We start from the raw sequence: 13695 nt of genomic DNA, 5'->3' as shown, positions 1-13695 counted from the left end.
CATGAACAAGTATGCATATAATAAGTAATAGTTTTTGCTTTCTACAATTAAAAATAAATGAAATAATACCTTTGATAAAAACAACGCAACGTAAGAGCTACGCCGGCGCTGCACACGATCAATATTATTAATATTACAGGTACGAGCCACACTTCGTTGCGCATCGATGAGACTTCAGTGTTGACAGTTATTCTCAGCGCAATCGGCTTGAAATACAAACTTTGATTATACTCACTTACGATAACTGTTATATCGTATAATTCTTTAGGTTGTACTTGACAGTTCTTGGCTTTCCCATACATTTTATTGTCGCCAATCGCAAAAACTTTGCCAGCCTCTTCGATCTGTGCCACAAATATGAAAATTTAAAAACTTTTAAAACAGATATTGAAGACGGATGATTTAAAAAATATGTAAAATTACAAGCACATATAACTTGTTGATCTTCTAAAAATATATCTCATTGTTATTTCATTGTTATCGTAAGTTTTCATTTTTTCCTTGTGTCATGACCTGCAACATAGTGTATTACAATTCTACGTACTGGAAAGTTAGCTGCTTCCCAAGCTATATGGGATACGTTTACGCTTGCTAACGCTTGCAGATTTTCAGGTACTTTCAAGTATCCTTTGCAGCCTTTGGGCCCTAACGGTCCTTTTACTATGATGTGTATTATACTGTTTATCGTATAATTTTTCACAGGAGGTATCATTAACAAAATCGTGGAATCGTTTATTATATATTTCAGAGGACCGTCGAACTTTAAGCTGGAAGGTGTTTCTATTTGCTTGTACGATGTTCTGCCATTTAGGTACGGAACTGTATAAGCTCTAATGATGATGGAGTATTTTGTTGAAGGATGTAAATAAACTCTTTTGCTATAAGTGCGCGTATAATTGGACACCACTATGATGATGTCATTCTCAGCTTTTGCATTTTCTTTCAAAAATGCGAAACGCTTAAAGAGATTGGTGAAAACTTCAGTTATTTTAATACCGAAATACTTCAAAGTGTAACCCGTTTTCCAAGGATGATTCCAGTATAGGTCCACGATGCCATTATTAAGAGTTACAACGATGAAATTAGCGGGATGTAGATTGAGATTTAGACTATCATGATATAGATCTGAAAGATAATTTACATATAGTGCATAAATAAAAGCAACAACTTAACTTAACCAACAACAGACTTAATGATTTTTGGCAAAAATTAAAAAACCTTCAAAGAAAATTATTTATTTTAACAATGTATGTAAACTTAATATAACTATGATAAAACACCGTATACAAAGGTGAGCAAACTTTTGTTAACATTTACTGAACGAAGTAATAAAACGCTCATAACAATATATTTAAAGTAGTATGGAGATCATGAAATACAATAGTATGCAAAAATTACGTAATAAACATTTTTTAAATAATGTATATAAAGTCATACTTTTATCAAATATTTTCTGAGGTATTATAACTGGAGGTCCTGGTTTATGAACATCCATGTTGTATGCGACAACCTGTAATATCATGTTATGCAAACTGCATATATTTGTTTCATAATTCATAATTTCTCTGTCTATTATTAGAAAATGTGTAATCTATATTTAATCGATAATATATGTTTATGAACAACAGTAACAACAACAAGAACAATATAAAAAAGTGATGAATACGTCACTTACTTCAATTGTTAAAGAACTATTGTTTTCCAACTGAACAGATCCGCAAACATAATCATCCCATAATTTGCAAGTATTAGTCAATGGAACTTCTGTATAAGAGCACACATGTACGTTATTGCATAATCGGATGCTATAACCACGTAATGTCCCGTTGAGAGGTGGAATTGGCTTTTGCCATCTCAAATATACAACCATGGGATCTTGGTGCTTGTCAATTTCGTAAACGTCCAGCTTAGTTACTTGGGGCGGGACTATCGTTTTCATTATGTTAATTAGAATTATAAAAGAGTCAACAAGCAGTTCGAATAACATAATACTAAAGCTTACCTCCAGGCGGAACTGCAAATTCAATTTCTTGATAAGCAGAAGGATTCTCTGCAGCATTGATCGCTCTTATTACATATACTCTAGCCACAAATTGGTTGAGAGCGTATAATTCCGCCTTATACAAGGGAAGATAAGTATATTTTGTATATTTTACTATGGGGAAATTTTCGCTATCGTCCTTAATACTGCGTATTTTTATTTTAGCATCTAATGGTCCCGTAATAGTGGTACAATCTTCTGGTGGCTTCCATGTCAAATTCCAACCTTGTGCTTTTAATTGACTGAATACTTCCGTTGCTACATCTATATAAAATTGCTGGCTGCTATTATGGATTGCGAAAAACTTGTATGTATGTATATACGCACATAGCTTGTATATGTATACTAGTTTATTAAATATAACAATAAAGTTGTTTAATTTTAATATAATAAGCAAATTAGAAAAACAATCAATGCGATAAATAAATGAAATGCTAGAGATAAACGCTTTGGAGATATCGATTTATTAATTAATTTTAATGACATCTTTTTTTAAAGCAATGATCTATGCTTTTTTGTATAAGCAATTTATTTGTGGAACAATCTGAACTTTGACATTTTATATTACAATTAATTAATTAAATAAATCAAATAATCACGTTCCATCTCCAAAGTCTGACAGCTATGTGAAAAATGGTAATATGTATATATACCAGATTTGTTTGTATTAAAGATTGTCTCTACAACCTCGCTGTCAAATCGTGCATTATAAGCTACGATCTGTGCTCTGTACGATGCATACGGATGTAAATTGTGAATTGTAATTGTTGTATTTTTTGTTTGATGTGTAGTTTTAATACTACTTAAATCAGATGTAGAGTCTTTACAGCCAAGATATTTAATAACCTAGAATTGACAGAAAGCATTAATATTATTCAAATAAAATATTACATTAATCTTTCTTCTTACTTAATACTTTGCATTTTCTTTTCTACAGTTTTGTATGTTTGTTTTGTATCATGAGATTTTAACAGACTTAGGACTTTATATTATATATTAAGTGGCATGTGAAATAATTGATTAATCGGTAATATAAGTGCAAACAATTTTGAATTTATATAATACATTACCTGTAATTCTACGTTATATCCCTCTATGATCCCATTTGGTTGCGTTGGAGCCATCCACGACAAGGTAACATTCGTGTCAGATACATTCATGCTTATAAAATTTAACACTGTCGATGGGGCTGTCAACATTTGCAAAAGTATATATTTATAAAATACAGCACAAAGAATTATGTCTACAAACCAATTGTTCATTATACATATCCTTTTAAGATATAATCAAACTCACCTTTCTCAAATGTACGAATTTTTTGGGAAAATATTTTTTGATATTTATCAAGTATGGTCACATTAAATAAAGTATACGATGATAAGTTATATGGCACTTTATATGGAAATTTACTGATTGCTGCACTTAAGACCACACTGCCCGTATCTGTACGTTGTATTATCAATTCGTACCGATTCGCTGGACATGGGAATAGTTGCTGATATTGTAGAAGAAAAATTAATATAACATTCTCCACAAAATGTTTTCATTCAATTATACTTGCATACAAATATTGAGCAAGATATCTACATACGTTTTTCCTATCTACTGACAAACTGTGGCCTTCAGGTTTCAGCACAAAGTCAGACGCTAACGAAATTATAAAAAAAATAATTACTATAGAAGATTATTATTGTAGAGAATCATAGAATATAACACAAATGTGTAAAAGTTTGTGCAAGTTAAATATCTCTTTATCAAAAAACAAAAATTTTTGCTAAAATATTTCACATGTATTAAACAAATTTAAACTTACGATGGCAAGTAGTCTCTGCCTCCTGATATTCGCTTTGCATGCTGTAACTACACATCAGACCATATTGATTACAAGCACGTAATAAGCATCTGATGTTGTAAATGGTACCCGATTCTAAATTTGTAAAGTGTTCTATCAACTCTGTTCCATTCGAAAATACTGGTCTCCAGAGTATACCATTATTACTTGTATCCTGTAAGAGAGAGAGAGAGAGAGAGAGAGAAAGAGAGATGTCACATAACTGTCCTCTTTTCTTTCTTTTCATGTACTGAAGAATATTGTTTCACAAATATTTATATCGATCGTAAATTTCATTTAATTATCAGCATATTAAAGGACAATTTTAAATGTACTTTGAATACATATGTGAGAGAAAGATGATGATTATAGAATTATAGATAAGGAAACACATATCTTATGTCATAAATATGCCTCTATATAACAACACGACGAAAAAAAGATATAGTGTATTCTTTACCGCAAAACTCAACTTTCTTGAGGGTTAATTTATGAGTAAACAATTATCTTCTCTTTTATATAAGACAATTTTATCAAATAATTTATATAATAACGAAACTATTTACTGGTATAATGTTGAAAGCATAAAAGAGCTTTCCTTCATATTCATCCTTCCATGTTATAAAAAGTTTAACCTTTATACTTATTTCGTCTATACTGTAAATTGTAGGTGTGTCCGGTTTATCTATAACTTTAAAAAAACCAGTGCATCAAATGTTTATATCTAACAACAATATATACATATATATATATATATATACATATATATATTCTTTTTTATAAGTAAAACGAGAAAGAAAATATATTATATATTATAGTATGTAATATACTTGTTCGACATAAAGAAGGTACGTAAACTGTTTCTTGACTGTTATGACAACCGTCCAAACAGTCTCCAGTTACTTTATTACATAAATCTCTTGATGAAGGTGTTGAATTCTTGCACGAACCGCATTTCTGCTTACAGTAATAACCATACTTGTTTGTTTCACAAACTAAGAAAATATAATTTATAAGTAATAATAATTATGCACGAATTGCTTAAATGAACAAAAGGATTAACCCATAACATATTATTAATTACTTACATGTAGAACAATTATTTCCTTTGAAACCTGGAGGACAGGTACAACCCTCTTTATAACAAATTACATGGCCTTTGCAACCAGCATAACCGTATAAATCACTATTGCAATGTAACAAACATTGTGGTCCAATTTTGCCTTCAGGACACTCTGCGTCACCTGAAAAATAATATTTTCGATTTTTTAAATAAATTCCTTGACAAGCTGTTCTAAGCACTTTAAAAATATAACATCACTAATTGCAGTTCTAAAAATTCAGCGTTGTAAACAAACATTTTTAATTACCCATTTTCACATTTGATGTGGCGTCCGGTGTGGTGTTTACAACAGTGTGTTTATCATAAAATAATTTTTGGCACGTTACGCTTGGAAACTTGTTCCATACTATAGATGGTATAATAGAATGCAGACGACTCCATCTTAAAGACGCTAAAAGAAATAATTAAAGAAGACTTAAAAGTGATATTCAGTGTACAAAATTCTTAAAATTATTTTATGTGTACAGAACGTGACTATTTAGAGTTGATATTCATAGATTTAATAAAATGTATAAATGTTAAAACGATTCGTACCATTCGTGGGACATCGACGAATATTTGCCACCGCCCACAATGGGTTAGAACTGTATGAATTAAGTTTAGGCGTTAATTTCATTTTCACGCTATCATAATTATTCGTTGTATATTTAATTGTGATGTATTGCCATGTAGGCAAGTCGTGGCTTGTAGCTTTAAAAAAGCGTTTTACAAGACCACGTTTCAGTTCTATGTTGCCTGTTCTGTCATATAGTATTATACTCATTTCACATTCTGCGCAGAGGCCAAGTAATAATTGTATACACATCTTATTATTAAACTGAAAGGTGGGACTTGTTAAAGTTGCATTTGCAATAGTAGTGTGTAGAAAAGAATCTGAAAAATATACATACGCGAATAAAATTCTGTATTCATTATTCTATTATTAGTCTATTAAGAATATGATCTTGATCGATAGGGTTCGATATTTTTGTAGAAACTCTTGTACTTACATACGTGAAATCGATAGATCATCATATCAGCGCTTCTTATGAACATGTGATAATAGTTGAAAAAGTCCGAGTTTTTCACTTTTCTATTTTCCGTTTCACTTGTTTGCAGTTTCGTATCCTGATATCTCATAAAAACTGTGTCAGTGGTAGAATCATAAAGAGATATATTCCGATTTATGATGTCCCATATAACCAGAAAAGTTCGCCATTCAGTTGAAGACAATGGAGCATGCTGCATTAATCATCGATCATCTTTAAATATAATATCAAAGTTTTGTCGCGTGATTTTCGTAGATTTAAATTTGTGATAATTCGGTCTCAAAACAATGTGATAAATAATGACACATGTGCGGATTGTGTGCTTAATATTTCTGCCGGAATATTACTTAGAATCTTTTTTATTATTATATGCATATATTATATGCATAAAAGAGTCTTTATACATTTAAAAGGAAAATGTAATATTATGTCTCACAATGGCTGAAGCTTTGTCTATACTGCATTCCTTGTCTTCAGCTTCCATGTTGGGCTTAGGTGCTCCTATTGGGCATCTTCGTATGGCAGATTTTGAATTGTTCCAACCGCCAATTATAATCCAATAACAAAAGCTTTTAGTGTAATCACTGCCATTGCAAAACAACATTTCCACGTCACTAAGTGATGCACGAACCGAAAACGCAAATGTAGCACTTTCTAAGTTTATAGGATTATATTCTGCATTAAAACTTCCAAGTTCCTCGAAATCTAAAAATTTCAGATATGCTTTAATATAACTTTAAAATTTCTGATTGATCTGATTGATGCTGTATGAATTTTGTGCCTTATGAATATATTGGAATTTTGTTTTAAATTGCACAGCTTTTACCTTCCCATCGTTGATCAAATACCGGGCCCAAAGGTGTTTCAAGGGAATTTGTTAAGCTCCAGTTTTGTTTAATCCATGAGTGTAAGCAGTCATCCCTTTCATTCATTTTGCAGTCTATACTATCTTTATCTGACTGAATATCATCTACATTGCTGAACCCTGAAGTAATAGTAAATGCATCGCAATAACAGCTTTAATGACATATATTAAATCTAAATGTTCTAATGATATAGCAAATATGAATCAAATATCAAATATCTATAAAATTGTAACAATTAATAATATTTAGTATACACACATTCGCGTTTAGTATATATACAGGGTGTCCCGGGTTTTAACCGACAAACTGCGGGAGCATATTCTACTAGTGGAAATAAGAAAAAATTCTTATATCGAGTTTGCTTAGAAATGCTTTATTACAAAGTTATAAACCAATATTGAAAAGAAATATGAGATAAGTAACAACGGAACATAGTGTAGAATTTGGAAGGTCGAAGATGTTTATGTTATGTGTATTCACATGTATTCATGTTCACTATGTTGAAACGATTCAGTATGATTGTTACTTTCACAACAGTAGCTGTTAGATTTCAATCGTCGTGTCAACTAGCAATTACTATCAGAATGCCAAAAGTGTTTTCAAATGAGGAATACACTGATATTGATTTCGTGTACGGATTCTGTGACGGAAATGCACGAGCTGCCGTACGAGAGTATCAACGTAGATTTCCTAACAGGAGAGTACCAGATAGATTTAAAGCAACGAATTACTAAGTCAGTTACTGAGATGCAACAAAATTTTCAGAAATGTCGTACTGTAACAAATTCTGTACTACGTCGATGTCTAGCTTGTATCGATGTGCAAGGACAACATTTTGAAATGCGTCACTAAATCATTGCGTAGATAATTTTTATTTTTGTGAAAAAATCCGTTGTTACTTATCTGATATTTCTTTTCAATATTGGTTTATAACTTTGTAATAAAGCATTTCTAAGCAAACTCGATATAAGAATTTTTTCTTATTTCCACTAGTAGAATATGCTCCCGCAGTTTGTCGGTTAAAACCCGGGACACCCTGTATAAGGTGAAAATATCTCTCGCAATTAAATTTGCGTGTATATTATGTTCTGCTATCATGCAAGGCTGCAAAAATATTTATAATTTGAGAACTTACGTATCAATCTCGATGTTTTGAATGAGTTTTCTGAGATTATATCATTCCACACAAGAGCAGAGCCATCATCCTCAGAGATACATAAAAACTGTCTGTCTCTCTGAGAATAAGGTGGTGTACGTATAACAGTCAATCTTCCAAAAATATATAGTACTTGGTTTGCGAAGAGAAAGAACATTAACAGATTCGTCATTGTTATCCTTATCACCAATGTCCGCCTTCTTCGTAAAATTAGCGTAGTAGGTAAGACGTAGGATAATACGTGATCGTTTATTTAAGGAAAATAATTTAAATTTTATTATGCCTGTTTAAATTATATAAGTTTTTATATATGGATCTGTTAGTGGTTGCGTTTCTGTCTTGTACTGTTCGGATTACTGAAGTGGTTTCAAATGATAGAAAGGAATTGGGGGGACTTCCTTGTACTAAAACCGCGATAACACATTTCATTTCTGCTAATCGGAAGTGGCGGCATAAGGAAATAACCATTCTACTAGAATACTACATTTATATTACTTTTATATTATACTAAGAACAAAGTTTTATATTATACTGAACAATGGTGGATATGTTTTATAATGTATTACATAGTGTATAATATAAAATTGCATAATATAACAACTTTATCTTGATGAAATTTATTAATAAAGAAATGTATTAAAAAATTGTGTGAGTGTCGGTTTAATAAATAATTGTGTATTTGCGATATTTTGCGATTGTCATTAATTGTATTCTGTCAGATAACTGTATTTTTATTGTTGTGCAAGATACATTCTCATTCTCGATTGAAGAAACTTGTAACAGAATGGAACAGTGTACGTAAACTAAATATTAATTTACATAATAGTTTAATTTCTATAAAAAAACTATATAGAATAATATATTTTTAACACATATACTTTTTATATTCCATATTCTAAAAATTTACAGTGTGTACTTAATTCACTAAGCAATACTGTTATAATTATGTACTTACAAAATATTATTCATAGTTGATATGTAATATTTGATGTAAATTTAAACATACGTTGAACATTAACATTATCGTTTACTGTAAAACGCACATGGTTACAAAAAGTACTATTAGCAAAATTTCTTTAATTAATTTATGCTTAGGGCAGACTAGAACTATTTCTATAGCAATGATATATCAGAGTTTATTTCAGTTAATATTTAAAATTAATCCCATGCATCCATAAAGAAAAAAGCGAATTAAATTGTGATGGTGGATATCAGGATATCATAGGTTACCTTATGATAACAGAAAAATTAAGAAAAGTATCAAAATATTAAGCACACTTTATAATAATATATTTGTCTACAATGGGATATATTACGAAATTTTAGATTGCGGAATAACACATTTTTACAAAATTCAATACAAAATGAGTCTATTTCTCTTATTACTAAACGTGCATATCAATTATTATAAATATGGCTGTTGTCTTTGACTTTTTTTAATAAACTATGATAACATAATACAATTTATTTCTAATAATATTAACACTAAACCTATCGACAATTTATATACTTATTTCTACCGAACATTATCAATATATGTAGGACAAAAGTGAATGAGACTGTTGTCAGGTTTTGAAGACGAGAGTGAAGCAAATGACCAGCACATTGAAATTTCTGTTGAATTCATAAATTCCTGTTCAGTAGAAAAATTTTTAATGTAATTTAAAATTTTTAAAGTTTAAAACCGGTCATTTGACTGGCGTGATAGGTTCAGTGTTAACATTAATATTGAATATCATTAGAGAGCATATAGTATACAAAATTATTTCATATTATTTCATATAGGCAAATTATTGTTATCTCACGAAAAATTTGCATAAGTTTGAAAGAGCTCCAAATATGCCATTGCAGCATCATATAGATATTCTAAATGTTCCTATAAAATAAAGAATTTTTGGTAATTATGCAGAAAAGGTTACACTTCGCGGATTTTTTTATTTTGACGTATGTTATAAAGAGTGAAATTCTAAATAATTTTTACTTAACAACTATTTTTTAACAAAAGATTTTCATTGACTTTTTCTTTCTTTGCTAAGAAATAAATACGTTACCAAAGATTCTACAAAATATGGTCTTGATCGTCTAACAGCACGCACTGCCGAACAAACATCGAATTCCTTCTCGACCGCCATTCGTTCTAACAGAAAACTCAACGCTAAATAAAGACCGCATCCAGTCACTCCGTCACTGAAAGAATATTCATTTTTCAACGAAGATTCCGCAAAGTATCTCTTGAGAAAATAAATTTAATAATTGTTTGAAACTCAGCATCTAGCATTAAATACTTAATTTTCTTCCAAACAGAAAAAGAAATAATAAAGGAGAAAGATTTCTAAGCAAACTTTTATGAAATTACTTTTGGTATTTTTCATAATAAGTTTTAATATGTACTGGCAAAGTGTGACAGTAGGTCCATCGCCTCTCGAAATTCTTTCTGCAGCTTGCCAAAACATCACCATCGTCATGACCGATGGCGGTGGTTGATTCCTTCCGGGTTCCCATTCTGTTAGACAAAGTATAGTCACGGATCGTTCCCTCGATAGTTTCTATGACAAAATACAATATCATCACATTGAATAAGTAGGGACAAACACAGAAACAAGTATCAACCAACTGTATACCTCGGAGTTGTCAACAAGTAACAATTTTTGTGACATATAATACTTAAATTTCATTGTTTCCTTCGCTATAATCTTTAAATATGGTGTTGGTTTAAACTCGCCGCTCGCAGGAGCGATTGCACAGCAAGTCTGAAAATTTGATAGCAGATAATTGGGTTGATAATTGGACGGAGAGCCTGCCCGGATTTTTTTGCAATATTTAAAACTTTGTATTAAAAATTGATACACTTTAAATTTTGTTGGAAGAATCCGCCCGGAATTCTCGGTCAATCTATTAGTCTACCTATTAGTCAATCTATTTTTGTAAATTAGTAGTACAAAATGTAGAAATGTTCGTACAGGATCCTGAGGATCGGGGAATTGCAGCATGAGAATGAGTTCCACTTTGAATTCGGCAACCATACGCCAAAAATCACTAATAGTTGATGGCATGGGCAGTTGGGTGGCTAAATATTGTTTCTGAAGTTTTACTCCGTCTACGTAAACAGCAGATAGATAATCGCTGTCCTCGTCTGATGCTGGATATCTCGTCAAATATATTCTGCTAATCTTATCTGCACAATAAAATATAATACATATTGTTCTCGCACGCGCACATCTCCTTGTCATGATAAAACTTTAGTGTCCACTACACTTAATATTAATCTATTTTTAATTTGTCGCGCGATTGGCACAAATTATATCTTTCTGCGCTATATGGGCCTAAATATTTGTTTAAATTTTCCAGGCTCGCACAAAGTAAAAGTCTTTCCATAATTAAGGTGCGAACAAACCTGAAATCAATTCCGGAAATCTGTTCTTTTTACGATTACACTCCGACAATGGCGGTGCCAACGGGATCGGTTGCAGAGCTTCGTCTTGCCATGCAGTATTTTGTAATCTGCAGATTATCGAAACAGTTCAATTAAGAGGCTCCGGAAGCGTACATTTGCGCAGATTCAATAGCGAAAAAGAATCATGTAGATGTACCTTTGTTGTTGCTCTGGTAATTGTTTTTTCAACTCTTGGATTTGCTTTGGCAACATCTTATTGCACGGTAACGTGGTCGGCATGGAAAGTAAACATTCCATCAACACCAAATGTGCTAATAAGTACTGTTGCTTACTGTGAATTATATTAGCTCTCTCGCTTCTAATGGATACCGTTTTGGCAAAAATGTCGACCACCTAAAATCATTATTTTAAGAATTGATACTAGACAACTATAACCAAATTAAGCAAATAGTATTATTACTCCTTCAGCCGCTGCTTGACGAAGACAAATGTCGCACAGAATGATGACTCCAGTTCTGCCGACGCCTGTGCTACAATGGACTACCACAGAGCCATTACCAGGCGGAGTTGCCAATAATTTTTTCAGATACGTTACTATGGAGTGTGTGTACAATGGTACACCACGATCCGGCCAGGCCGTATAATGCAGATGTTCCACCTGTGATTGGCACAATTTAGCAAATACGGATAACCGCTATCGTCTTTGATATTGGATTAGAAAAATTAGAAATACCTTCCGCGTTTCTCTTCCGTAAGTAATTTGGAAAGTTCTGAAGCAATAATCGGCTGAGACATGTTGCTTCGCATTCAGCACAATAATATTACCGTATTTCTTCTTATTGCCGATATCTGGCCAATATTGCTCGCACTTAGTCTACAAAATTATAAATACTGATAATTATTTATTTCACAAGGAAGAATGGATATTAATTTTCGGTTGACGTTTAATATTGTGTCAATCTTATATCCCGATATATCTCTAATTGTGTCCTATATTGATAAAGATATCAATTCCTACATTTTGAATTCTGTTTTAATAGTTTTGGCGTAAAAATCGCACTTACCTTTCCATTTTCAATTACATTTGTCAGCATACAAATAATTAGAACATTTTCTTGCCAAATCATGCGCCAGAAATCGATAACCGTGTTGGGTTTGGGTCCTTAAGTGGCTATGTAATGTTTCTTCTTCCTATAGCCCTTTTGTACAATAATATTTTAATAATAATTTAATATTTAAGACTATAATGCGCTTATATACACAATATATATATATATTCGTATATATATATGTGAAGAGAATTTTGAACGTACTTATTAACAGTACGTGGATGAACAATTTTGCAGTTTTACATTTCAAAATTGAAATATTTCTGATTGAATGGACACTTACGGTGATGTAATTGGCATTGATATAATCGGAATGAGGATCGCTCGGAAGTTGCTTCAGCACAACGCGCGTATCGTCATCTACAGATATCAGCGTTATATGATTCATTACTGCGCGAACAAGTATTATAAGTTGTAAAGTGAAAGTACAATCAATGTTTACTTACTTGGAACAAGATTCTCGCATCGATTTTTTATTATATTCTGTGGAAGCTTACCATGAACACATGATTGAGTGTGTCGTTTTGGTAACTTCTTTAAAAAAATTATAAATTGTTGTTATCATATTTATGTTATCGTATTATGTTGATGTGATTAAAAATTGCAATTAACGTAACACGTCGCACCGAAAGTACATTCTGCATTTTGCTATGCGAATCTTTGTTTTTGTTCATAATGAGAAATCGCCGTCATTTATTCCACAATCTATTAATTCGATAATTCAGCGATGAGAAGCGATAATTAAGTTCTTACCTCGCATTGCTGATTCAGCAATCCTGTTTCTATTGCCTGTTTAACAAAATTGTCGAAATCTTTTACTTTCACTATCCATGTTATTTCCTTTATCTCTTCATAATGATGATATGAAGTTACTCGCGATTGCCTGTCGGAAAGAGTTGAGAGACTCTGTTTCGAATTTGATATTACAAAATGTCTTTCGTGCTCATAATCCTCGATGTTACTAGATAAGGGTATCTCGTTATGCAGTATCAATTTAATCGCTGTCTGTCTTTTTCTGTCAGAAGCAGTTAATGGATTATAGCACGTGACACGTAATAATTTGTGACTTTAGTTAAGTAAAAGTAGTGGCTTTTTATTATTTGACGAACATAAACAAGAACGTGGGTAACAAATGTAGGGAAAACGG

General features: G+C 31.7%; 4 protein-coding genes across 4 annotated transcripts in view; all 4 read right to left on the bottom strand.

Moving 5' to 3' along the window:
* LOC105286739 (receptor-type tyrosine-protein phosphatase S-like) overlaps positions 1 to 13695 on the bottom strand; it is a 40047-nt gene that overhangs the window by 3818 nt on the left and 22534 nt on the right.
* LOC113562032 (phosphatidylinositol phosphatase PTPRQ-like) lies at positions 33 to 3680 on the bottom strand. Its single transcript, XM_026970012.1, has 8 exons — positions 3633 to 3680; positions 3112 to 3536; positions 2695 to 2887; positions 2003 to 2305; positions 1676 to 1926; positions 1438 to 1510; positions 545 to 1125; positions 33 to 344 (listed from the first exon to the last, which is right to left on the bottom strand). Exons 2-8 carry the CDS (start codon positions 3301 to 3303, stop codon positions 48 to 50), a joined length of 1890 nt encoding a protein of 629 aa, XP_026825813.1. The 5' UTR covers positions 3304 to 3536; positions 3633 to 3680; the 3' UTR covers positions 33 to 47.
* Positions 3968 to 10045, bottom strand: LOC109611372. Its single transcript, XM_026970013.1, has 9 exons — positions 8025 to 10045; positions 6850 to 7008; positions 6460 to 6728; positions 5985 to 6216; positions 5530 to 5868; positions 5243 to 5386; positions 4961 to 5116; positions 4703 to 4867; positions 3968 to 4563 (listed from the first exon to the last, which is right to left on the bottom strand). The coding sequence occupies exons 1-9, from the start codon at positions 8215 to 8217 to the stop codon at positions 4415 to 4417; spliced, it is 1806 nt and encodes a 601-aa protein (XP_026825814.1). The 5' UTR covers positions 8218 to 10045; the 3' UTR covers positions 3968 to 4414.
* Positions 9847 to 13606, bottom strand: LOC113562034 (receptor-type tyrosine-protein phosphatase alpha-like). Its single transcript, XM_026970021.1, has 13 exons — positions 13302 to 13606; positions 12995 to 13082; positions 12832 to 12908; positions 12504 to 12638; positions 12173 to 12313; positions 11900 to 12097; positions 11636 to 11832; positions 11440 to 11546; positions 11006 to 11220; positions 10667 to 10795; positions 10437 to 10591; positions 10097 to 10232; positions 9847 to 9921 (listed from the first exon to the last, which is right to left on the bottom strand). The coding sequence occupies exons 4-13, from the start codon at positions 12564 to 12566 to the stop codon at positions 9847 to 9849; spliced, it is 1416 nt and encodes a 471-aa protein (XP_026825822.1). The 5' UTR covers positions 12567 to 12638; positions 12832 to 12908; positions 12995 to 13082; positions 13302 to 13606.

The sequence above is a fragment of the Ooceraea biroi genome, chromosome 1 (assembly GCF_003672135.1).
Source record: "Ooceraea biroi isolate clonal line C1 chromosome 1, Obir_v5.4, whole genome shotgun sequence".
Taxonomy (NCBI): Eukaryota; Metazoa; Arthropoda; class Insecta; order Hymenoptera; family Formicidae; genus Ooceraea; species Ooceraea biroi.
Note: the sequence above shows the minus strand (reverse complement) of the source record. Positions and strands in the feature narration are given on the sequence as shown.